We start from the raw sequence: 27132 nt of genomic DNA, 5'->3' as shown, positions 1-27132 counted from the left end.
AGTCACTAAAAAGTCAGCTGAAGTACGATACGTGAGTCACGTGACCATAGTATGTCAGCGCGCGGAATGTGAGCACGTGTTCAAGAACGCTTTGAAGAGTTCAGGAAGTTAGCACTTCTCTAGGAGCCCTAATCGTGCCTGTTCTGTGGTGCGGTGAAGTCCCGAGGGAATCTTCTGACCTGTGGCTAAACAGTTAGACTCATGGAAGTCATGGACGACGAAGTGAGAATGAGCCTGCTTGAAAAACTTCAACGACAAGAGGATCAATTCATTGCCAACTTAAAATTAAATAAATATGAGGATGGCCGGAAAGAAGAAACGAGGCAAAAGGTGGGCACGCAAGCGAGTTTTCTTTCTTGTTGTCTCCCTATTATATTGTCAAACCTTCCTGACATCGGTGATTAAAATTGTTTTGGTTAGACGCGAACGGGCTACAACAACCACATCTTTGACCACCTACAGCGCACAGTAGCACGCAGCTTCTGTTGTGATTATTGTTTTTACTGCCGAGGAAAAATTTACACTGACGATTAATGTGCATGATCAGTCCTCACGCTGCGATTACTAACCATTCTCATATTGCCGAAAGGGCCATTTTACTTTCTTAACCAAAAGAAAATGTATGTTGCCGACGGAGAAGGCTGGATGAAGTAACATTACTTTTAATGACCAACAATGTGAACCCTCAGACAATGTGCAAGGCTAGACAAATCGTGACATGTGTCTCGAAGAGTCCGAGTTGCCGGCATTGTGCCCCCGTTGTCTGGACGCGGCCGCGTTACCAAACTGCCGGCATTTATGCATTAGCGGTATTGTGCCTGTCCTGTTGCAGTCTACACTGGCCTTGTCAATAGCACCGCAGGCAAAAAAAAAAGTTTTATTGATTGACTCTCCTGACACTTTGGAAGAGGTAGGTGGGCGCAGTAACCAGTGTTTTGCCGCTTCCTGTGCCCACTATTTTGCCGTCAGTTTGGTCACGTGACTGCTGCCAGTCCGACAGGGAAAGCTAACAAGAAAAGCATTTGATGCTTGTATGAGTTGTCTTTTCAAAACGTTCGCTCCAGTGCCATCCCCTGCTTAACGACAAATCATGTCAAGCTTTCCCGTGAACTTAGGCCTCGATTGCGTTTTTATTTGTGCTACACTGTGTATTTCAGTACATCTAGCAACTCATCGCGTCATCATTTGCACTTATTTTGCAAGATGCTGATTATTTTCACAAATTCAAAAAGTATCAAGCTGACTCGGCACTGGTGGTTACTCTTAAGGATCACTTTTTTACACTCTGCCCATCCAAGTGTGAAGTTGTGATTTTGGTGAAGGTCTTGAAGCTTGTAGTGATTTCCTTTTAACTTACAGTACTTATACACAATTCGTGTGTGTGTCTCTGTTTCCTCACCCCAGTGCTGGGTAGCGAACCGGATGCTGGTATCTGGTTAACCTTCTATCTTTCCTCTTCATCTCTCTCATCTGTATATCCATGCAAAAATAACAGTGTTCTTAAGTAAATATGCTAGTTCTTTGTCACATCCATTTTCTGCCAAAAGCCTTCCGAACTCTGGGGAGTTGCCACCTCTCGTAAAAGCCATGCAGCGATTGAAAGATTGCATTGAACTGATTGCCCAGGAAAGTTACTCTTGATTTAATGTTATTCCATTGATGTTATTATGTAGGTCCCTGTTTCTCATTTTGAATTTTCTTTTTTCTCTGACGTTGTTCATCACAAAGTCATATGCTGACATTTGAGCTTGTAAAGAGATGCTGAACAAAATCTTTCCCACCAGTATTTTCAGCCAGACCGAAAAACTGTGTAGAATTTTGATGTTTTCACCATTTTTTCTTATTTCATTCAGTATCTCCTCAAAATACACCTGATAATTATGCAAGGCATCTTGAATATCAACGCTGCCGCTGCGATGAGGACGCTCGGCCACTGGCCTGAAAGACTACGTTTCTATCAGTCACATTCCGATGGCAGAGATATGCTCAAGGCCTGTGTGCTGTATAGTGTTGGCGCACATTAAAGGGGCCTTGTAAGTCTTTTCAGCGTGGTCGAAAAATGCTGCCAATTGTTTGTTGAGGCTTGTCAGAACATGTGAGCCAAACAATAAAGCAGAGCATGTAGCCTGAAATCGACAATTAATTCTCAAACTGGAAATTGCTCCATCTTCTCTCAAAAATGAGGTCATAAGTCCAAAATCAACAGTCATTGGTCAATTTCAGCATCATGGGCTGCATAGTTACCACGGATGCCATGGTATGGCATCACGTGTGCGTGCATGCGATCACACTGAAGATAAATTTCTTGTTCTAAGAAAAATGGAACGAAAAACTCGTGGGCAGCTCGCCCTAGTCACTCAAGGTTGGAGTTATCAGCGGAGCTAGTGTTCAACCTGGCTAAATTTGCTAGTAATACTAAGCTTTTCCAAGAGATACTAACTTTTCCTAGTAGTACTAAATATGGCTAGACTTGGCTAGACATGTCACAAGACGTGATGCATGATGTTGTGAGTTAAGTTACATGGGACTAGCTGTTACATAGGTTTTGGCGGGAACATGTCACGTTACTAGCTATTATTAATTTGTGCGATGTTATGTTAATTTTTTTTCTTGCGATAGCAATTATGCAGACATTCTGGGCTGAATTTTGTCATTGGCATCGCTGTCACTCACCGTATATGTATACTTATCTATATATATGAAAACACAAGAAAGAAAAATAATCCAGAAAAAGACTCCTGAACGCGGAATCAAACGTGGGACCTCTGCAGTGTGAGTGCGAGGCATTAACCACTGAGCTACGATGGAGCACCTCTTCAACGTTCAAACGGCAAGCTATTTATATGTACCACTTACCGCTGGCGACCGGCATCATGGGGGGAACTGTTGTGTTTTCATTATTACCAGCAAGATGGCGCAATGAGCGTGCGTCGACACATCGTCAGGACGCATCGGCGCACGCTCTCATCTCCAATGCGTACTTTGCCCCACGAAGAGGAGGGGAGTTGACGCTGACTCGCGCGCCCTTAACGTGGTGGGGAGGATCGTACGTCTTGTCTGGCACTGGGCTTTCACCGGAAGGATTCTGTTGTAGTTGCTAGTCGCACAAAGGTCACTGCAATCGTTGCACAGTCTCCATTTGTGAAAATGGCGCGGTTTTCAGACACAGCGAAGTAACAACTGAGGCGCTTGTTCCCATTCATCTGTGCCCTGTGAGTACGTTTCGTGTGTAATTTGTACGTGAGAAACACAAGGCACATTTCGATCTGCTTGCCATTCCGTGCGTGACCTTCCAATTTCTTGCTATCGTGTTCATTGCTTCACCTTTGTGGCAAAGCTGTGACTTTTTTCTTTTAATCACTGGAATACGTGTTGCATGCTGTTACATGATTTTAAGTCACACGAGTATTTATGTAACATTACATGAGTAGCCTAGCATGCAATCACAAAATTCAGTTCCGAATTGTATATTTACTTAAAATGCATAATGAAGGGATCATTAAAAAAAGAAGAGGTCTGGAGTGCAGCCTCACCGGCGTCCACCAACCAGTAATGCACTTCCTCACCAGAACAAGATTGGCCACCCTGGTGCAGTACCTGGCCACAACCCCCCATGAACACATCAATTAACCCTTAGCCCTGTCTCCAGCGGCTGTGAAGCAACTGTTTGAGGCAGCGGTCAGACCTGCAATGCAGTAGAGGGGGCTAAGAATCTCTAAGTCCAAGTGGGCCGCCATTGGAATCTGAACTTGGCTACGATCAATGCTAAAACCCTATCTAGTGAGACTAGTCTGGCTGCGCTATTCGAGGAATTAGAGGGTGTTAAATGGGATGTGATAGGGCTCACAAAAGTTAGGAGGAAAAGTGAGGCTTATACAGTGTTGAAGAACGGACATGTCCCATGCTACCGTGGATTAGTTGACAGAAAAGAACTAGGGGTAGGGTTTTTCATACACAAAAATATCGCTGGCAACATAGAGGAATACTCTAGCAACAGTGAGAGGGTGGCAAGTATCATAATGAAGTTTATCAAAAGGTACAACATGAAGGTAGTACAGGCCTACGTACCTACATCGATCCATGATGATCATTTGGTTGAATGCTTCTATGAAGATGTAGAGTCAGCCATTATTAAAGGAAATCTGATGGCCAACTTTAATGCGTAGGCAAGAAACGGGCCGAAGACCATGTAGTGGGGGAATATGGCATCAGCTAGAGGGGAGTTATTATTATAGTTCGCAGAATGTATTAATTTACGGATCTTGAATACCTTCTTTGGAAAATGAGCTGGTGCAGTACCTGGCCACAACCTCCCATGAACACAGCAATTAACCTTTGGCCCTTGGTAAGTAGAGTGGCGAAGTCCTAATGGCGAAACTAAAAATGAAATAGACTTCATTCTGCGTGCACATCCAGGCATTGTACAGTATGTAGAGGTAGTTGTCAAGATCCGATGCAGTGACCTGAGAATGGCAAGAGCTCGCATTCACCTAGATTTAAAAAAGGCAAGGGCATAAACTGGGTTTTACAGAGAGCTGTACAGAAGCCGAAACAACCAGAATAATATCGTAAGAAGCAATCATAGCCCACAGGAATTTGACATCCTACCATGAATGACAGGGGAAGTAAGGAAAGCCCTAGAAGAAATGCAAAGAGGCAAAGCCGCTGTTGAGGATAAGGTAACAACGACCTGCTAAGAGATGGCGGGTAAATTGCGTGAGAAAAACTGGGTGCCTTGTATATGAAGTGTCTCTTGACTGGAGGGGTACCAGAATCTTGGAAGAATGCCAACATACTTTTGATTCATAAGAAAGGAGACGTCAAGGGCTTGAAAAATTACAGGCTGACCAGCTTATGTCTGTTCTCAACAAACTATTTCCAAAAATGATAGCTAATAGAAATAAGGCAACATTAGAGTGCAATTAACCAAAAGACTAAGTAATATTTCGCGCAGGCTACTCCACAATTGCCCATATTCATACTATCAAGCCGGTAATAGAGAAATGCACGGAACACAACGAACTCCTATACATAGCTTTCATAGATTACGAGAAGGCGTATGACTCAATCAGGAAATTAGCAGTAATGCGGGCACTACAGAGTCAGTGGGTCGACAAACCCTACATAAATATACTGGAAGAAATCTACAGTGGATTCACAGCCATCATAGCTCTCCATAAAAAAAGCGACAGAATTCCAATAAAGAAGGCTGCAAGGCAGGAAAGACACAATCTCTCCTATGCTGTTCACCACGTGTTTACAGGAGGTTTTCAGGGACTAGGGTGGGAAGGGCAGGGATAAGAGTTTATGGATAGTGTCATAGTAACAATGGATTCACAGATGACATTGTCTTGATATGACTCAAGGGACAAATTACAGCTCAGGATAACTGAACTGGACATGGAAAGCAGAAGAGCAGGTCTGATAAGAAATATGCACAGAACTAAAGTAATGTGCAAAAGACTTGGCAGAAAACAGCGCTTTGGGATAGGTGGAGAGATGCTGGAAGTTGTAAAAAAATGTCTACCTAGGACAAGTAGTAGCCATGGAGCCGAACCATGAGTGTGAAATAACGAAGACTAGGGATGAGGTGGATCACATTCGGTAAGCATTTTCAAATTATGAATAGTAATCGGCCAGTAGCCCTCAAGAGAAAGATATACATTTTGCCGGTACTTACCTACAGAGCACAAACCTGGAGGCTTACAAAGAGGGTTCAGCTTAAATTAAGGACGACGCAGCGAGCGATGGAGAGGGAAATGATAGGTGTAACCTTAAGAGACAAGAAGAGTGGTTCAGTGAACAAACAGGGGCTAAGGATATTTCAACTATATAGTTGAAATCAAGAAGAAATGGGCCGGGCACGTAGCACATAGGCAGAATAACCGCTGGTCAATAAGGTTAACTGACCGGATTGCCAGAGAAGGCCAATGCATGAAGGGGAGACAGAAAATTAGGTGGACCGATGAGATCAAAAAGTTTGCCGGTATAATGTGGCACCAGAAAGCACAAGGCCGGGTTGATTGCCAGATCATGGGAGAGGCCGTTGCCCTGCAATGGGCGTAGTCAGGCTGATGATGACATGATTCTAGTTACGAGATTTTTAGTTGTGTGACAAGTTTACATGTGCTGTTTTAGCAATGTCAGCCCTGTCACTGGTTGTTATGTGATGATGATGAACAAACTTTATGTAATTATCAGAAAGATCCTCTTCATCTTCAGAGGAGGGGGAAAGACCGAACCTAGATGACGGCCATGATCCCGTGGTACTGTTACATGATTTTTAGTCACGTAACAGACTTCTTGTATTCCAAGCCAGCCAAACCGATGCACATGTTGTAGGGGCTAAACAGCAATAGAAGATGAAGCGAGGGCATACCGGTTCATGATAAATCAAAATTTTTTATTTGCACTATCTAGCGCAGCAGAAAGTTTAACGAGCTCCGCTACTAAAAGAAAGTGCTCAAAGTCAAGACACGCACTGGCAAACGGACATACCTTTTTACCCTCTTGTTGGCAGCTAGCATAAATTTCTGGCAATTATTACTCCTCAGCACTGTCAGATTGTGAAGCTGACCCGTTAATTTGATACTAATTGACTTGCAAAGGCTCTTTTGAATAAAGAGCTCTGATGGTACTGTAGCATGACTACGAGGGGCATGCACTTCTATCAAGTTCACCAGCCAAGTGCATTTTCCCAACAACACATGCACAGTGGTTCGCGCAAGTCTTTCGAAGATTACTATTGTGCTAAAACGGGCAAATTCAAATCGATCCTGAAAGTTGAGTGGGTGCACTGAGTACTAGAAAGTGCTGGGTGCATGAGAAACAAATTCCACATGCCAAAATGGACCGTCCGAATTGTCAATCACCAGTGATCAAATTGAATAAGCGTGGTAACAAAAGAGTTAAACTCAGATTAGTGAGGCAGAGTTTTTTTTTAATAAGTAAATGTAAACGTACAATAAGTTCCTTCAGCATTTGACTGATCATTCGTTCATTGTTATGGCAACATTTTAGTGTCCAATTGTATTTACTATCATTAAACATGCACTGGATACTGACAAATGCTTAACTGGATCGGCTCACAGAGCACCGCATCTGTGAACAACCTGTGTACTCTTGTTAAACTTCTTTTTATTTGTCATTTTGAAAATTACTTTATGCACTTACACTTTTTTTTTCCTACTATGTTTACAGAAAATTATGACTCCGCCTTGGCTGACTCTAGGATCGCTTCAAAGCTCAAGCCTATAACTACGTGAAAGCAATGACAAAATGTAAGGGCTAGCATACTGTCTTCATTAACATTGTGATAAGGCTACTGCTTTGTTTGGCTTTTAATATTGTGTGGAAAGAAATGTATGCCCACCGGATTGTGCATTTGTTGTCATTTGGTGAACCGAATCCAAGAATCTTGTAAGTCTGAGTTTTTGTTTTTATTTTTTTTTAAAGATGATAGTCTTTCTTGGGGACCTTCAACGCAAAAACTTTGGTCTGTCTGTCTGTACATTTGTCGGTTTGTCTACCGTTACCGCGAATGGGTATTCTAAACAGCACCAGCCGATACACCGAATGGCCGACCCCATCCGCAGCGGCCATCAATGTTGCTCAAGGATCGGCGTTCATACGTGTGCGATTGTCAATTAAAAAGCAATCATTGTCTGAGGCACCATAACAATCTGAGGCACCATAACAACACGTATATATTCTGCATGTTCGTCTTTTACTAGAAAAGGCATACATAAGTAATTCTAAGGACCGTAGCGCTTATGTTTTCACGAAGAAGCGAGTGTTTCCAACGCTTTGCTAAGATGACACGGTGGTGGCACCTATCCGTCGCCTTGCGTTCTACACCTTATCACCTCTGAGACGGGCACCCACGCCCGTCTCAGGGGCCACGTGCTTTGTTTTCCAAAGAAAAAAACTGCCAGATGGCGCTCATGTCTCACGTGTGACGTGACTTGATGCGCTCGTTCGCCTCCGCTGCACGCTCGATTCATTGTTATTGAATTGAAAGTTTGCCCTCACGTTTGTGTGGTTCTTCGTCTCCCAAGTTTTCATCTTTTAAATGGTGTGTGATAGTGTAACCATGTGCGTTGCACGCTCTTGAGAGTCTCTCTAATGAAAAGTTCAACAAGAGGCCGCATCTGTGAGACATGGTCTTTTTGTCATCTACTCATGTGGTTCCCCACCTACCTGAGGTATGCCTGTGCAGTTTTGTGGACAAGTAGCTTGTATTACAAGGGTTCTGCTCCTGCTTTTATAAACTACAGGAACGAAGAGTCGAGCTTCCCGAGGAGGAGGAACTGGAGTGCAAACACTTTGATCCACTCACGCCCACCCACCTTGCCTTGCGAGAACACAGGGTGCGCCAGTTATCAACAGGCGAAGGCCTTGTGTGGCCAGCTGTTTTTTTCTACCCTGAAGTACTTGCCTTTCTCGCATGTCCTCACGGGAAATGCAAAGCTTTGCATTTTAAGAAGAGACAGGGGAGCTGACGTATTTGGCTTTCCTATTTGTCACAACTGCATGAAACCAGGGAAAACATTTGCAGTGTTATCTGTTGCTTCTAGTTCAAATGTAAAAATGTCTTTTTAAACGTAGAATGGCTGTGTAAATCGTGCCATTGTGCGCCAAACTTGTTTACCTGCGCCGAACAATTCCTGTTGCACTAAACTCCTTTATCAGTGCTCTACTGTGCCACAGCAACCGAATTTAGCCGCAAGGTCCGGCAGCCATCATGCCCCGTGCCCAGAAATGTGGCTGAAACAGTGCATTTCCGGTTTCGTCAAGGCTGCGATTGCTCGAGTACCAAGTGTCAACTTTAATTCAAAGTAGATGGTCCCGATCGCTGGCGCACACGCTATCAGGGCAGGCATTAGCGCGAATGTTTCGTAAACCCTTTTGCACGCTGCGCTCTCAATGCGAAGAGACTGTGCGAAAAGAGCATCTCTCGTTTCTTCAGTTATTATTCTCTTGCACCAATGTTTTGGGGAGCTATGCCATACTGGCAACAAAAGAGCTTGCTGCCAACGTTACTTCGTATAACATTACAATTTGTTGTTATCACGTTCATTATTTCAACCTTGTTGTGCAACTGATTTTTTTTATATATAGCTTGATGTCTAAGAAAGGAAAACAAGAAAAATGAAGGGTGACTTACATGTAACAGTGCTCAAAAAAAAAGGGGGGGGGGAGGAGGTGTCTGGTTACCAGGGCAGCCTAGCAAAGACAGGTGCACAGGACTGCTTATTGCTCGTGCGTGTTCTTGTTCATTTAGCCTGCTCCATTACACGGCGCTTGTCGACTTGGCTGTTTACACCCACACATTCAAGTTCTAAAGAAAATAGAGTCACAGTTGCATTGCAAGGGTGAAGCAATGAATGTGATAGCAACAAATTGTAATATTATAAGTGAAGCTGGCAGCTAACTCTTCTGGCTCCGATCTCATGAAACTCTACAAATCGCTGGTATTAAAGGCTACAGCCACTTAAAGGAGAGCACATCTTTCGCACAGTTTCTTCACAAGGAGAGCGCAGCACATAGAATTGTATACAAGCCACTTACTGATGGCTGTCGAGCTTGCGCTTGCACCAGCAATCGTGACCCTTAGAAGCAGGGTTCACCGTTGCTGTTCGAGAAACAAACACACCCTGCGTCTTTTCATGCCCGTTCAAGACGGCTGGGGTGTTTCCCGTCTGCTTCGACGGCAGGCCTCGCAATTTTGGTGATATTATCGCATATGCCCTCTGAGCAACGGAGATAGGTTGGCTCGTTTGATCTCCGATTCAGCCGTGTTTATTGGCCCCACTCACATGCTTTTACCCACTGGTAGAACATACGATGCGTGGGTGGTTGTTATCAATTTGGACTTTATAGGGCATATGACGACAACGGCGATGGCAAAAACTTGTTGCGAGTATCCAAATAAATTGCTAAAGCAATAATAAGACCAGCACTCAATTCTATACTTGTGTGGATAGTGAACTCTAGGTTCGAAGTGAATGGTGGTTTCGGTCAAATAATTTCGAATCGTATTCGAATAGTGCATACCATAAATTATTAAAACAAATTGGCATATTTGTCACGATCCAAATAACCTGCACAATAGTTTTTGAAAAATTGGAAAAAAAGGTCTGTGCAAGTACAATTCCTTTTGGTTTGGAAGTGGAAACAACTTCGAATACTAGTAGCTGGATTTTACTTCCTGTAGAATGCAAGTGGTCAACTCTAAAATATGTTACTTTCAAAATTCACTACACTTGGAGAAAATATGTTGGCATAAGCTTTTAAACTTAATAAATGCTGAATCGGTGCAAGGGTAAGTTCATTTAACCTTGAAGTGGGGAGTCGCGACAGCAGTGTGGATTTTCTTGGGGTAGGCGTTTTCACGGCTTAGCACTTCTTTACAGCAGTGAAACCACCTTTACGAAAAAAAATTGGCATATCCCTCATACAGTGGGAATCGATGATATGCGAAGCACGAATGAGAAATGTTGATATGTCACTCTAAAATTAGCACAACGTTACGAGGTGGAGGTAAATAATGCCGTACATGACTTCCGTGTCATGTTGTTACATGACACGCATGTCGTGATAATTATGTTTGGATGCGTCATTTACCTATATCGTCTGTTCACGTCGCGCAATACCGAGTTTGGTACATGTGAAGCTAGCGAAACGGCGGCGAGCGCATCATGAGCGTAGCATGTAGTCATGTTGTTACATGACATGCATCTCATGTTTATCATGTTTGTGCCAGTATCATACCTTCGTCATCCATTCACGTCCCGTAATACCAAATTTGGTATATAAGTGAAGCTAGCGAAACGGCTGTCAGCGCATCATGAGCGTGGTGTGTAGTCATGGTGTTACATGACATGCATCTCATGATTATCATGTTTGCATCAGTCACATATCTTCGTCATTCATTCACGTACTCTAATACCAAATTTATTATATGTGACGCTAGCGAAACGGCTGCGAGCGCATCATGAGTGTGGCATGTAGTCGTGTTCCTACATGACACGCATGTCATTATTTTCATGTTAGCGTCCGTCGCTTGTGTTCACTATGCAATCATGCCATACCCTACCATTTTTGCAACATGCCATGTGAACGAAACCACCGTAACAGCTGTGTGACCATGAAATGTAAATCATGACGTTCACGACACACATGTCCTGATTTTCATGTTGTGACTAGTTAAATATGTTCTCCATACAGTCATGTTATGCCATACCAAGTTTGGTATCGATACCATTATGGAAACGGCCAGGAGAGCTAAAAGTAGTAGGTGGCTAGATAGATAGATAAATAGATAGATAGATAGATAGATAGATAGATAGATAGATAGATAGATAGATAGATAGATAGATAGATAGATAGATAGATAGATAGATAGATAGATAGATAGATAGATAGATAGATAGATAGATAGATAGATAGATAGATAGATAGATAGATAGATAGATAGATAGATAGATAGATAGATAGATAGATAGATAGATAGATAGATAGATAGATAGATAGATAGATAGATAGATAGATAGATAGATAGATAGATAGATAGATAGATAGATAGATAGATAGATAGATAGATAGATAGATAGATAGATAGATAGATAGATAGATAGATAGATAGATAGATAGATAGATAGATAGATAGATAGATAGATAGATAGATAGATAGATAGATAGATAGATAGATAGATAGATAGATAGATAGATAGATAGATAGATAGATAGATAGATAGATAGATAGATAGATAGATAGATAGATAGATAGATAGATAGATAGATAGATAGATAGATAGATAGATAGATAGATAGATAGATAGATAGATAGATAGATAGATAGATAGATAGATAGATAGATAGATAGATAGATAGATAGATAGATAGATAGATAGATAGATAGATAGATAGATAGATAGATACGCTCAAAGTCGCCAAAGTTCGCTAAGAAATGCTTCGCATTTAAAAGTCACATGCGAACTAGTATATGTTTAAATAAGTACTTTAACGGCTTAGCGTCCCTCCACTGCACTGAAACCACCCTTACGGGGACTACATGCGGATTAATATTTATTAGTTCATTTTGAACACTACGAAATTTTCAACAATTTAAATTCAAATCAAAGAAATTTCGAATATAGCAGCGTTCGGCCATGTTTGCGACTGTTGGTGAAATAAAAATGTAACCTTCAGCTAAAAGCAACAAAAGGCGGTGCACATATCCAGACATAGACAAGCACAAACCAAATTAACCGAACTTGTGCAGGGTGACAGTTTGAATTAAGTGGCTATAAGATACATTGAAAATATAGCGTGCCGAAATATAGCGTGCGGACTCTTGAATCATCAAGAGTCTGCTGTATTTCTAAGCATCAAGCTCATTCCTAGAACGCCGTAGGCGCTGAGACGTTCAAATTATTGGAGCACCCATCTCCGGCCATTGTAATGATAAATGACTGTGATGAAAACTTTCATTTGTTTAATTTGTTATTGCCTGCAGGTGATGGAGTCAGACTTTGTTCAAAGCTTTTACGAGTCCTCGACCTTTGGAGAGCAGTTTGAGCTGCTGTTTGGAGACACAGTCAGCCAGCCTGAGTGGAATGCCAGTGGTCAATACACTCCCAGCAGTGTTTCAGTAGGTCAAATTGTCGTGTTTTCTCCATCTTATCCTTTCCTTTGGGTTTTCGCTCGTGGCTGAAAGGAAAAAAAGTAGCAATTACCCAATAAGGAGCAAACCTTCTAAACAGTAAGCCAGCCAGCTGATAAGGTTAAACCTCAATATAACAAACTTCAATGAAATAAAATTTTCAGTGTAACAAAGTCATTCACTTTTGACAAATTAATGATCATACAGTATTTAACTTCGACATCAAGAAACACATTTTTCTGTGTTTTCAATATACCATGTTGAAGTTTAACTGATGCTGCTAAACTTTGCCTTGGGCTAGTGGTCAAGTGGCTAAATAGCGTCCAGTTTGTGCTAACGTGAAACCACATGTAATGTGCAAACACTCATGTTGTTGCACAAAATGAAGAAGTGGCCGGCAAAAAATTTGTCAGTTTGCTCATTTCTGTCATGTGAAGTTGCATATCATGTACTATGAGAATAAGGCACAATAAGTAGTAAGAATCTACAAAAATACAGCATTTCCAATTAATTTGTTAGCTTTCCATTAACTCCAGCTTCAGATTAGTACCTTGCTAGAATTTGCAAAATCCGGGTGGCCAGCGGATCATTCTTGCTGTTCTGTCACGACTGGCCTTCTTTTAAAAAAGGCTTGTTCATCACAGCGTTTTCCTAATAAGATCATATCCACACACTTCTAAATTTTTATAATGTTTTCCTATGTTATACTGTTGATGTACTAATTATAGCGTTGGGTTTGTCGTAGGTTTGGTTCAAGGACCACCTCACTGGAAAGCCTGTGCCCATCTCGCCAGAGACTACCCTGAAAATGGTAGTTTTTGACAAAAGGCAAGTTTTTGTAAGTTATTGTCCAGAAATATAGTTGCTCTGGAACAATTTTTTAGTCCGGTCAGAAAACACTTCCGATGGGTAGTCAAAGCTTCAGAGAACATGCAAGTTGACCTATAATAGGGCAGGATTGAACCTCGAATTAATTATCAAAATCAGCTAAAAATTGCTCCCTCTTCTCAGTGAAAGTGGTGCCGTGGACCCAAATTGCACTCAAACCTCACTATAACAAAGTTGCATCTGACATGAAAAAAAATTTATTTATATTCAAACATTCATTGGTCAGATGCATTCCTAACACTAGTTATTGCAAGACCATTTTTTAGTTTCTTCGTTATAACCAATACTTTGTTCTATATGAGTTATATTGAGGTTTGAGTGTACTGCACTATATACCCAAAGTCATCACGGTTGATTGATTTGAGCATCGTAGGCTTCATAATTACCGTGACCACAGTGGGATGTCGCCACATGCCCTCGTACACACTTGCGATCACACTGAAGGTAAGCCACTCGTTCAGAGAAAAAAAAAATAAAAGAAAGACTAGGAAGTGTTGAAGCTCCTGGCGCAGGCTGAAGGGATGCATCTTCTAGTCCTCATGTCATCTCCCTCCTCGCACAGCTTTCAGCATGCTAGTCACTAGTACAGGAGGAGAGAGAGTGTGAAGTGTGTAGAAATCCCAGCAAGTCTGTTTGTTGTATACTCAAAATTCCTGCAGTATGGGATTCGTGAAGTGTCATGCACTGATAGGGAGACTGTATTTCAATACAACTCCAAAAAGTGTTGCAGAACTGCTTAAACAATATCCTATAGTAAGTAGTATGGTCCCTTGCAACTCAGTATATATTCAGTTCTCTTGGGGACTGTCAGTTCAACATGACCTTACTGTGCCTGTACAAAACCCTAAAAAGATTAAGGGGGGGCGCGGCAAGTAAAGTGCCGATTTTGGTCAAAATATGCGATTTTCTGATTTATTTTTTTTCGTAATCTTCAGACCTTCAACTTCCTTGTTCTAAAATATTACAGCGAAACGTGCGCTACAAATCCCGCAAATAGTGTTTTTGCCGAGGCTAGTCGCCGAAAAGTGCGAAAAAAAAGCCCCTGAAACGGTGTTGTTCACGCCGCACAAACGCGCCAAGTTGTTGACCGTGGGCCGCCATTTTGGTAGCTTTGGAAAGAGGAGAAAGCCGGCTTCCCGATGGTCGCGGTCTCGTATTTCGCCGAGTGAAAATAAAAGCGCGAGGAGCAAGTAAAAAAACGAAAACGAAGAACGGCAATTGGCTGCGCGGGTCACGTGGTAGCAGGCGCGACCTCTTACTGGTCAAAGCTGCGCCGCGCACCTTGGCAACCTTGGAAGCGCGAGCGCATCTGCGGCCGCCGTGTCGAGAATCATCCGGCGTGCGCTTCGTTTTTTGCCAGTTTGCTGTTTTTGTGATAGTTCGCGTGCTTTTTTTACCAAGCTTTGTTTACATCGGTGGTCTCTTCTGAGTGCTTGCTCATACTGCGGTGCTATGTTGCCGCAAAAAAAGTTCCGGAGCGTCCACAAGTACGGCAAGCGTCGGAAAGCTTGGAACAAAGGGCAGACGACTGCGGCTGCCGTCCCAGTCGCAGTTCCGGACGGAGCATGCTCTTCAAGCGTCACGGAGCCTCTACTCAGACCCTTCGCTGATTGTTGTGAGGCCGAGAGTGTGGAAGGTGCCACATCGTCGTATGTCAGACCGCCGGATGCCGTCGACCGTGATGGACGCTCTCGCGAACCCGATTGCGGTGGCACCGCGTCGGCAGCCGTTGCAACTCCGGGCGTGCGCGCGTCGAACATTCTATCGCGAGTTTCGGCCCAGATTCCGAGCAGTGAAGAAATCGCGCAGCGGGCGCAGACAAGGCGGGATGTTTTGGATGCCGTAGCATCGAAGTCCGCTTCAAAGCGGAAGCTCGAGCTTCTGAACGAAGGCTGCGACGAAAATGACGGCGGTAAGGACTCCACATTCTTCATTGTAAATAAGAAGATGCTGAACGGTCTGCTTTCGTCAGTAAAGTGCAACAAGTGCGACGAAGGGTCGATACGCCTCGAGACTACGCACTGCCTTGGACTCGCGGCGAGGATGGAACTTTTTTGTGACAATTGTGGCAGAGTGAACAGTGCGTGGTCGTCCCCGAGGTGCTCCGGGCAACAAAAAACGAACCCCTTTGAGGTAAACGTGCGTGTTTTGAGGGCTGTGCAGTCAGTTGGCAGAAAACAATCTGCCATAAATGACATTTTTTCTGCGATGGACATTTCGCATCGAGCACTGCACCACAAGTCCTACCAGAGACTGCAAAGGAAGTACAGCCACCCTGCCACCACATCAGCTGCCACCCGCATTGAAGCAGAAAGTGCACAGAAGGTGCATGACATTTACAAGGACCTAGGAGGAGTGCCAGGCAACATTGACGTCATTTACGACGGCGCGTGGATGACGAGGGGGCACAGAAGTCATATTGGCGTGGGCTGTGTAATCGAGCTGTACACAGGCTTGGTCTTGGACCACTGTGTCCTGTCCAACTACTGCCAAGGCTGTGCTGTTGGCCCCAAGCCTGGTGACGACAACTATGAGGAGTGGCTTGAGAAACACAAGCCACAGTGCCAAAAGAACACCGATGCTAATGCAGGCCAAATGGAAGTAGAAGCAGCTAGGATCATGTTTGAAAGATCATTTACCAAGTACAAGCTTCGATACATCAATGTGCTCTGCGACGGTGACAGCCGTACGTACCTTGCCCTCACGCAAGACAAGGTGTATGGCTACATGGTGATTAAGAAACAGGAGTGTGTTAACCATGTGAAAAAAAAAATGGGCACTTCCTTGCGCAACCTTCTACAGAGGCCAAGGCCACAGCATCTCAGGATTACTGCCCAGGAGGATTCTGAGTGTTTTAGGCATGTTGTGAACTTCCAAACAAGAGTGAACTTTCAAAGTCAGTTTTCTCAACTCTTGATTTTCGCCTATGTGCCTTCGCTAGAACATCCGTCATTTTCTAACAAAGACTGATAGAGTCGTTCCGTTTTTTGCACTAGGCTCAGGAGGCCTTTAGCAGTGCAATAAAGCTTTATCTCTCTTCTTACTCATCATTTAAAATTTTTAGAACACGTTTTATAATTACTGCGATGTGTGCGCAAAACAACATTCATGTTTTGGAAATTTTATTTATGGTTACAAGAACTAGAAAAATCAACTAATAGCTTCTTTGCACAAGTTGATGCTTTGGGAACATAATAATATGAAAAAATAATTTCATTTAGCAATAATTATCTCTTTAAGTGTGAAGAGCATTAATTAGTATAATTATGCTTGTAACTCAAAAAGTACAAGAGGTATTTGAAAACGGTTTTCATATTTGGAATCCTCACAATCATCCACATACACACACCAAATTTCATCACAAACAGTACATTAATAAAAAAATTAGTTTTACTTGCCACGTCCCCCCTTAAAGTGGAAGCTCGACCATACATTCTTTAGTTTTGCGGGTGCCCGCATTGTACGATGAATCAATTTGGTTCAAGCTAAACGCTTATTGAAAAAATTGTCAGAAATTGCAGTTGCACAACGCAGTTTTACACTGAACACACATGATACAACAATTCTACGATACGTTCCGAGAGAAAAAAAGAACTTTTTCTTTTAATCTAACGTTGACGAAACATTCAAGAGTGCAAAATCAAAACTTGCATCTTACAGGAATCAGTGTTGATGACTTGAAAAATAAACTGGGATGGATACAATGCACCTTCTTAAAAAAATATTTTACTCTCCTGGCAATTCATGTGCCTCAGTTGTCCATTTTTCTGTAAGTTCGCTTCTGCACACGCCTTGATCCTGCTCGTGCTTAGTTCTATCACCTAGGCAGGTTTATCTAAACGAAGTAGCTTCTGGTCGGCAAGCTCATCTTTGAGATTCAGGTAGTGTCAATTTTTTGGCTTGTGGAAACTTCTCATGGTTGTCATGCAGCTGACAATCTCCCTTTGTTTGCGGTATTCATAGTCGCAGGACTTTAACGTGCAAAAATTGAAGGCAGCTTCGCCCTAGTTGTGGCAAAACTAAAGAAAGTGTGAGGCCTTCCTTGTTTTTCTTCAAGTGTCACTTCTACTTTTTCGCAGCCTCAGCTGATGCAAAAGTTTTGTACAGCACTTCTGCATAGTTGTCAGTGACGATACTTTGGAATAAGAATAAGAAAAAGAGGGAGGGATACAGAAAGTAAGTGTGACATTCAAAAAATCATTTTTTATGCCCCTGTTTGAGGTAAATCTGTTTATGACTAGTAATTTTTTCTGGTTATAACAAACCTATTGGGTGTTTATGTAAAAGTCTGTCGTAACAGTATTTTAATTTCACATGCTCCTTTTACAACAGACCAAAATCCTCCTCACTATAGTGGTCTGTTAAAATGAGGTTATACTGTACAACTCGAGTCAGCCCTCAGCCAGTCTCTAGCCACCATGGCTTCTCAGAAACTACCCTGCCCATGTCACGCCCTAATTTAACGTACTGCTTTTATTGGCGTCTGCTCGAAATGAAAGACTCATTGTTCCATTGTTGACTTCCTTGAAGATCCGCAAGCAGTAATACGGTCACCATCAGTGAGCATTTGTTGAGTGAACCGCTTAGTTCCATTGCTTGTAACTCCGTTTATTGTGTTTTAACCGTGTATTCGGCCTCCCCTACATCTCACCCAGTCAGACCTCTGACATGGCCCTCCAAGGACTGTTGTGAGTCACAGCCGTCCTGTTAAGAAGTGGTGCAGTTGCACCGGGAACTGCTGTGACGAGGTGCCGCAGGTTCAGGAAGTCCCACTTGACCTCAACCAGGGTCAACGGCTATTTGCCAAGTCTCTCAAGGTTGATTCCACAAGAGATCGACACGGGTCCGAAAGTTGATATTTTAGATTTCATTGAGTATTTTATATTTCGTGCACCTCTCACTAGGTAGCCCGAAAGTCAACTTCGTTTTATGATTAACGGCATAACTTACGAGAAAAAAAATATCAAACTTCACCAACACGGAGGCACCAATTTCGTCACCTGTCATTTTCGAAAATTACAGATGCTATAAAAAGACAAATATTTTTGTTTCAAGGAAGATATTTTTTACTTGAAATGCATGTCTAATGAAGAATGAATTCATACGGTTTCATGTTTGTAAACCTTAAGAAAATAGCTTTTAAAAATGTCTAATTTTGCGAACGTTTAAAATAAGTTACGTATTCCTCATTTTTTTTCTCTGAAAGTACCCCGAATATTGTCACTAAAAACAAAATAATGCAACATGTTTTTCTATATTACTGTATGATGGCCTTCGGTTGTCTATTTACGAGATTTTAAGAAAAATCGGAGATGGTTTTTTTTTATTTTTCAAAATTCAGTGGAGTACACTTTTGCCAAATGAGAATTTTGAGGCAATATATAGAAATTTACATTTGTCCTACGGCAGCAATAATTTATGTACCTTATGAACACACTATATCCTTGAAACTTGTCAAGTTTGAAAACGCTGCTTGCATTACTTTCAGAGAAAAAAAATGGGGAATACGTAACTTATTTTAAACATTCGCAAAATTAGACATTTTTAAAAGCTATTTTCTTAAGGTCTACAAACTTGAAACCGTATGAATTCATTCTTCATTAGACATGCATTTCAGGTAAAAAATATCTTCCTTGAAACAAAAATATTTGTCTTTTTATAGCATCTGTAATTTTCGAAAATGACAGGTGACGAAATTGGTGCCTCCGTGTTGGTGAAGTTTGATATTTTTTTTCTCGTAAGTTATGCGGTTAATCATAAAACGACGTTGACTTTCGGGCTACCTAGTGAGAGGTGCACGAAATATAAAATACTCAATGAAATCTAAAATATCAACTTTCGGACCCGTGTCGATCTCTCATGGAATCACCTACATGCCACTGCCCCTAGATTCGGGCACCTACTGTTTTTGTTGCGAGTGCGACATTAAATCCTTCAACCTTCTTTGTCTGGCGTTTCACACAACAATGCCGTTTCTTCTCCTGAAGTTCCTCACCGCAGCTCGGGTCACGTGCTAAAGCCCTTCACTGATCAATCGCACGTGCAGACAGGGCAGGGGTGGACACCATCGAGTAATTTTCTATGTATTGGGCATCATCGGTGCTTGCAGACATGCGGCACGTACCCTGTGCATATTTACTCATGACAGCATGTTTCAAGTGAGGCCTCAGATTTGTTTCTTGACCAGAGGTGATTTATGGTTGTTTGAGTGATAATAATGCCACATATAGAATGTGTACATATGCATATCGGAGAAATAACATCAAAATACTGCATATGTCTATTTTCGTTTAGAGAGAGAGAAAGGAAAGGCCGGGAGGTTAACCAGATATTGGCATCTGGTTTGCTACCCAGCGCTGGGGGCGGGAAAATAGGGGCAAAAAAGAGGGGGTAGATAGAGAGGGGGGAAAAAACGCGCACTCATGTGAAAACGAAAACACACACAGGAAAGGCGTCCTAGCTACAACCGTTCAGTAAGGCCAGTCGATTGCAAAAAGTGTAGAAGAGCTTTCAGGGCCTTCTTCTGTGAAGTTGCATCTTGTCGATATTGTAGAATTCCTTGCTCCGACAGAGGTTGATTATCTAATTTGCCGAGTTCCTTGCGAAGGCATAGTCGTTGTTTACTATACTCTAGGCAGTCACAAAGAATATGTTGGATCGTTTCTTCTTTGCCACAGTGGCCACAGGCTGCGGTGTCGGCCATCCTAATGCGGAAAGCGTAGGCGTTGGTATAAACGCAACACCCAACCACAGCCTACATAACAGGGTCTGGTCTGCTCGGCAAAGCCTTGACGGGACTTGAAGACTTAGCGTAGGGTCAAGCGAGTACAGTCGGGCCAGCATGCTTGAAGTTTGGCTGATTCTATTGTGATGTGGTTTGCTGGCGAGCAAGCCTGCAGAGCTTTCGTGCAGCAACTGTCCTAGAAAGTGGTAGTCGTAGTTTATGATCTTCTGTTTGGACTGAGCGGGCAGCTTGATCGGCCCGTTCATTGCCGATGATTCCGCAGTGACTGAGTAAACACTGAAATGTAATTTGGTGCCCTTTCTCAGTTAAGTGGTGTATAACCTCTGCTATCTCTAGTACCAGCTGCTCGTGTGGTCTACTGCGTAAGGCTGATTGTAGAAACTGCAGTGCCGCCTTCGAGTCGCAGAAAATAGTCCACTTGCGTGTAGGTGTGATGCAAGGTTCTTGTTGCTGATTTGTTTCTCCCGGGCTGAGCCTCAGAGAGTTTTTCTAATAAGGACAAAGCCGTTCGGTTTCCAAGAAACACACAAAAAGTTTAATTGAAAAGAAAAAAAGGCAAAGATTCTTCACAAAACAAAACACTTAATAAACAGTTGACTGGACATGACGAAACACATCTGTAAACACCCAACAAAAACGTTCAAAGTCAGTAACCAAACCTAACGTTCGAAAGGGGCTGAGTGATGGGAGTAGCGCAAGATATCTGTTCGGTCTCACCCACACGTTGGTTTTCGGCGGCGATGAGCAAACCGGAACGCGGTGATTCCGGCTTCAGGACGCGGGCAGGACGGGGATGAAGGAACGCTGGCTGCTGACGACACGTCGAGAAACCAGGCCGGAACGTGGTGGCTCTGGCTTTAGGAGTGTGGACCCGTCTGTGACGAGAGAACGCAGGCTGGTGGTGACGCGTCAGAGAACCAGGGTCGACCTAGTCAAGCAGCTGGGCGCACAGCTCGGGCCCGGAGCCCGACGGCTGTAGCTCGCCTGCCGGAACCGAAGTCCGCAGGCTCTGGAAAGGAGTTCAGGACCGGATGGCCACGGTCCTTTGGAGCGGGAACACGACGGCAGGAGGCCCCGGCCGGTTGAAGACCTGCAGGCTCGGGTCCTACGCCCGACGGCCCATCTTCAGCGCCCGGTCCGGTGACGACCTTCCGCTTGCCCCGTCTTCTTCGAACTCCCCTTGCTCTGGTCTGCTCAGGCTCCTGCTTCAGCTCTGGCCCACTTGTCTCGTTCTCATTGGAGATACTGCTGTCTCGTGGTGTCAAGCCATTGGGCCTTGAAATCTCCGTGTTCGCTGCCCATTGGATGTTTTACCTTTTGTTTACTTCACGTCCTGCCACGCATCCTCGTGCTCGACGCTCTTTAACGTCGTCATTCTTGTTTAAGCAGCCCCGCACGTGCACTCTGGTATTTCTCCTTTTGTTTTTTTTTTTTTTTTTTTCCGTGACGCGCACTTTTCGAAGGCGCGCACTTTGAACGCGCACCACACATCACATACGCCCCCCTTTCATTCAAGTTTTTTTTTAGAAAAAAAAACTGCCGATGAGTGCGCGTTCTGCACTACGTCACAATTACACCACATATTTGCACCACGCAGTTCAACACATCACACCGATGGCACCACACTGCTTCTTCGTTGACATGTCTCACGTCGAAACACCGAGTCCACAGAACGTAACATTCAACCAACAACAATAAGAAAAGTTTTTTTTTTTTCGAGAAGAAAAAAAAAACTGCCGTTGAGTGCACGTTTCGCACTGCACCACAATTTACCCACATATGTCCGCCACACAGTTCACTGCATTGCCCAAAGGTCCACATTCACTAACCTCAAAATACGCAAGAAGTGAGAAAAAGTATGGACACATCTAGCGGATTGTGAAAATCCCCAAATTAGTAGTACACCACCCCTTTTTTTTTTTTTTATCATATATACCCTATCATCTCAAAAACTATACATCATGTTAATGTTACATTGCATGTAACTTCTTCAAATATTTACAAGCAACACCCTTCCATGGTCCGCAAGCAAGATCCAAAAGAAACCAGCGGGAAATCGAATTTGACGCTTAAGTTATAGCGTCCCGTACAAGACGTTTAACTGCTCTAACCATTTGACAAGAGTAAGGAATCGGAAGCCAGTGGAAGAATTCTCGACCGTAAGCTCGTATGAACCTAAAGCTGTGTATCACCAGGTTCCCAACCTCGAAATCACAAGCATACACGCTGGAATGTCTGTATGCCAGTCGGAGGCGTTGCCTCCAGGCGCACCAGTACAACCACGCCTGAATCATTTCATCCTTCCCACGAACGCCTTGCTTGAGCTCGTAAGCCGCTAATCGTTGAGACATCTTAACAGAAGCGACCTCTTCAACCGAAGATGCCAAAGAGCACCAGTCGGCGTCCTTCCTCGTACAATAACCTGCTGGACCATTACTGCCTTCTGGTTCACTTTCCATCCCTTCAGCTTTCTGTATTGCTTGTTCATCAATACTTTCAACCCTTCTGCCTGGGTCATCGTGATTACCCTCATTGTCACATATAGCTGACCTACATTGCAACTCTACTCTCTGTTCTTCAACAAGTGCTTTTGCATTTTGCTCCAATATTCTTCTAAAAGCATCATCTACAATTTCCCGAGAACACAAGCCATCTCTCTGTATGGGCAAGTTATAATCATGGTGAAAAACCATGTCCGTAGCGTCTGTTGCTATCTCCAGTGGCCCAAAACAATAGGTAGCTGCTACATCAGAGCTTTCATTATGGCATTCGCCGGCATTACCTAGGAGACCTTTTATTGCTCCTTCAGCGGAGCTATTCAGAGGCAATCCTACCTCTGAATAAAGTGCGCTTGACCTCTCACAGGTTTCAAAATACCCTTTACTCTGAATGGAACGTTCTTGTTCCATGCTCACGAAGCATTCCTGCGCTTCAATAAGCTTATCGAGTCTCCTAGTCTTTTGACTGTTTACCTCCCTGTCGTACTCTTTCAGAGTTTCTTTCTCTAGCGAAAGGTCATGACGAGGTACAGGGTCAGTCTCACGTAAATTCAAATCGCTCCCGATGTAACTGCTTTCAGAGCACACCTCATCCACTGGTTGACTACTCTGGCTCTCAGACCACGTATATTCAGCGTTTTCCCTCTCAAGCCACTGCTGCAAATCCTCATATTCTAGTTCCAACAGTCTCTTCTTTTCGCGCATCTCTATCTCGAGCAGCCTTTTCTTTTCACGCATTTCTAGCTCAAGCTGCTCCTTCTTAGCGCGTGTCTCTCGCTCGAGCTTCTCTCTCCTAGCCCGTGTTTCTCGCTCGAACTCCTCTCTCTTAGCGTGTGTTTGCAATGCAATCTGCTGCTTTTTAGCGTCACATATCGCAGCCCGTTCCTCTTGCGCTTGCGCCATTTGCTTGTCGTACCACTCCCACGTGTTCGTCATCGTGTTAACCGCGTCAAAAAATCTACTGGAAAAACAAACGACTTTGTCCTGTCGCGGACGCCAATTTGTGATGCAAGGTTCTTGTTGCTGATTTGTTTCTCCCGGGCTGAGCCTCAGAGAGTTTTTCTAATAAGGACAAAGCCGTTCGGTTTCCAAGAAACACACAAAAAGTTTAATTGAAAAGAAAAAAAGGCAAAGATTCTTCACAAAACAAAACACTTAATAAACAGTTGACTGGACATGACGAAACACATCTGTAAACACCCAACAAAAACGTTCAAAGTCAGTAACCAAACCTAACGTTCGAAAGGGGCTGAGTGATGGGAGTAGCGCAAGATATCTGTTCGGTCTCACCCACACGTTGGTTTTCGGCGGCGATGAGCAAACCGGAACGCGGTGATTCCGGCTTCAGGACGCGGGCAGGACGGGGATGAAGGAACGCTGGCTGCTGACGACACGTCGAGAAACCAGGCCGGAACGTGGTGGCTCTGGCTTTAGGAGTGTGGACCCGTCTGTGACGAGAGAACGCAGGCTGGTGGTGACGCGTCAGAGAACCAGGGTCGACCTAGTCAAGCAGCTGGGCGCACAGCTCGGGCCCGGAGCCCGACGGCTGTAGCTCGCCTGCCGGAACCGAAGTCCGCAGGCTCTGGAAAGGAGTTCAGGACCGGATGGCCACGGTCCTTTGGAGCGGGAACACGACGGCAGGAGGCCCCGGCCGGTTGAAGACCTGCAGGCTCGGGTCCTACGCCCGACGGCCCATCTTCAGCGCCCGGTCCGGTGACGACCTTCCGCTTGCCCCGTCTTCTTCGAACTCCCCTTGCTCTGGTCTGCTCAGGCTCCTGCTTCAGCTCTGGCCCACTTGTCTCGTTCTCATTGGAGATACTGCTGTCTCGTGGTGTCAAGCCATTGGGCCTTGAAATCTCCGTGTTCGCTGCCCATTGGATGTTTTACCTTTTGTTTACTTCACGTCCTGCCACGCATCCTCGTGCTCGACGCTCTTTAACGTCGTCATTCTTGTTTAAGCAGCCCCGCACGTGCACTCTGGTATTTCTCCTTTTGTTTTTTTTTTTTTTTTTTCCGTGACGCGCACTTTTCGAAGGCGCGCACTTTGAACGCGCACCACACATCACAGTAGGTTGATCAACGACAAATTGCAACGCGGCACGAAGTGCTGCCAATTCTGCTGCCGTTGTTGTTGCGTGTGATGTCTTGAATTTAATTGTCATGGCCAACCTTGGTATCACTACTGCTCCTGTAGAGCTGTCCGGCTGAACCGATCCATCAGTGTATATATGTGTGGAGTCTTGGTATTTCTCATAAAAGAGAAGTAGTGTGAGCTGTTTAAGAGCCGGTGACGACAAATTGGCCCTTTCTGGACGCCTGGTATGTTAATATTAATCATTGGTTGAGCGAGGCACCATAGCGGAGTCACAGGTCTAGCGGCAGGAGAGAAGGAAGTTGGGATCGATTCGCCATGTGCGGTCACTGTTTTTCAGTAAGATGTGCATGGTCGGTCCACTGGTAGAGAGGCTAGGTGATGTCGAGGAGTTCGAGCAAGGTGTCGAATATGTGTCCTCAGCACTTCAACATTAATGTGGGTCTTGATGAGGTGGTCCCTTGTGATGGCGATAGTTGCCGCTGTTGATGCACTTTGGGGCAAGCCTAAACAAATCCGGAGTGCTTGAGCCTGGACACTTTGAAGCATTCGTATGCTTGTTTTACTTGCGTTGGTTAACGCAGGTAGGCTGTACCGAAGGAATCCAAGCAAAAGAATCCTGTATAGTCGCAACATAGCAGATGTGGACATTCCCCAGTTCTTTCCAGTGAAGAATTTGAACAAATGACAGATGCCTGTCAATCGCCTTTTCATGTATGATACATGTGGGCTCCATGAGAGGTCTCTATCAATTATAACACCTAGGAACTTGTATGATCGGAGGTGACGTATCCTTTTGCTGTTTATCAGAACGCTGTAGTTCTGCATTGGTTTGCACGTAAATGCCACAAGTGCACATTTCTCAGAGGAAATTTCCAGACCTCGTTGACGGAGGTAAATAGCAACTTGAGTGGCAGCTCTCTGAATTCGCGCTCGCAGCTGTAGACGTGTTACTGCAGACGTCCAAATGTAGATGTCGTCCGCGTACATTGACAATCTGACAGTACTTGGAAGATGCTCATTGAGAGCTATTAGCGTCAGGTTGAATAGTACAGGGCTAAGTATGCCACCCTGGGGAACACCACGGTGGCTGTAATGTAGCGAAGTGTCACCATCCTCGGTTCTCACGAAAAAGGATCGCTCAGAGAGATAGCTGCGTAGCCACTAAAACATCCGACCGCCCACTCCTACCTCCTTGAGAGCGGTGAGGACAGCCTCATGTGTGACGTTATCGTATGCCCTTTTAAAATCAAGAAATAAAGAAGTGCAGAGACGCTTGCGGCCTTTTTCGTGTTGCACGTAGCTGACCAGGTCTATGACGCTATCAGTTGATGACCGGCGACGGCGAAAACCCGTCATAGCGTCCGGGTAGATGTTGTGATGCTCCAGCAACCATTCTAGCCGTCCTAGTACCATCCTCTATATCACTTTGCCCAAGCAACTAGCCAGTGCAATCGGGCGGTACGATGTGAGCACCAATGGTGACTTGCCCGGCTTCAGTAATGGAGCCAAACGGCTGGTCTTTCAGTTAACTGGGAGGGTGCCCTCTCGCCACGAATCATTGTATATCTCGAGCAGGGCACTCCTTGCACACTCCCCAAGGTGACACAGTGCTCTGTATGATATTCCATCAGGCCCGGGGGCTGATGTCCGTCTACACAAAGCCAGTGCTGCTTTAAGCTCATGGATAGAAAAAAAAATTGGTCCATGTGGTGATCGCGTGATGTCGTGCCACCATGTGAGAGCGTGGAGATGTTGGGATCTGCGAGCTGACCAGATAATTTGGCACTGAACTCTTCTGCGACGTCGACCTCCAATCTCTGTTGAAAGAGGGCTAGAGCCTTGAATTTTCGTTTAATTTCTGCTACTACTATGTATCCTGCCAGCAGTACTTGAAGTCATGCAAAGGAATTTTTGGATGTTTTCAGACAAGCTCAGGCACTGGCTTTTAAACAACCGTGTCTAACATTCTATTATAGTTTGTTGCTTTGACTTATTATTATGATGATTGGTCATTTTAATCTGAAAAGATTCGTTCTTCCTTCTCCCTCCTTAGATTCCACATTGACAATGGGACCACCTCATTTTTGGTCTTACTTCAAAGTAAGAAACGAGTCTCACTTGGAACAGGCCTCGGTTGGAACATGCTGTCATGAGTGAGGCATGTTTCCTTGCCAAAACAGGCAGCACTTGATGTTCAAAAAAATAATAAATAAAGGACACTGTGTTGTTTGCACACAAA

At 44.0% G+C, this 27132-nt stretch overlaps 1 protein-coding gene and 1 long non-coding RNA gene across 3 annotated transcripts; one reads left to right on the top strand and one right to left on the bottom strand.

Moving 5' to 3' along the window:
* Positions 1 to 67: 67 nt before the first annotated feature.
* LOC119159984 (tetratricopeptide repeat protein 4-like) lies at positions 68 to 27132 on the top strand. 2 transcript variants are annotated; one of them, XM_075890008.1, is made up of 5 exons: positions 68 to 330; positions 7201 to 7280; positions 12521 to 12655; positions 13413 to 13495; positions 26947 to 27132. In XM_075890008.1, exons 3-5 carry the CDS (start codon positions 12524 to 12526, stop codon positions 27044 to 27046), a joined length of 315 nt encoding a protein of 104 aa, XP_075746123.1. In that variant the 5' UTR covers positions 68 to 330; positions 7201 to 7280; positions 12521 to 12523; the 3' UTR covers positions 27047 to 27132. The 2 variants fall into 2 exon arrangements, with proteins under 2 accessions (XP_075746123.1, XP_075746122.1); XM_075890007.1 differs by lacking the exons at positions 68 to 330; positions 7201 to 7280 and having other exon boundaries at positions 12473 to 12655.
* On the bottom strand, positions 12480 to 14651 carry LOC142803837 (uncharacterized). Its single transcript, XR_012894320.1, has 2 exons — positions 13942 to 14651; positions 12480 to 12714 (listed from the first exon to the last, which is right to left on the bottom strand). It is a non-coding gene; the product is annotated as an uncharacterized LOC142803837 (long non-coding RNA).

This window comes from Rhipicephalus microplus, chromosome 3 (genome assembly GCF_043290135.1).
Source record: "Rhipicephalus microplus isolate Deutch F79 chromosome 3, USDA_Rmic, whole genome shotgun sequence".
Taxonomy (NCBI): Eukaryota; Metazoa; Arthropoda; class Arachnida; order Ixodida; family Ixodidae; genus Rhipicephalus; species Rhipicephalus microplus.
The sequence above is the reverse complement of the archived record's forward strand: the minus strand, read 5'-3'. Positions and strand labels throughout refer to the sequence as shown.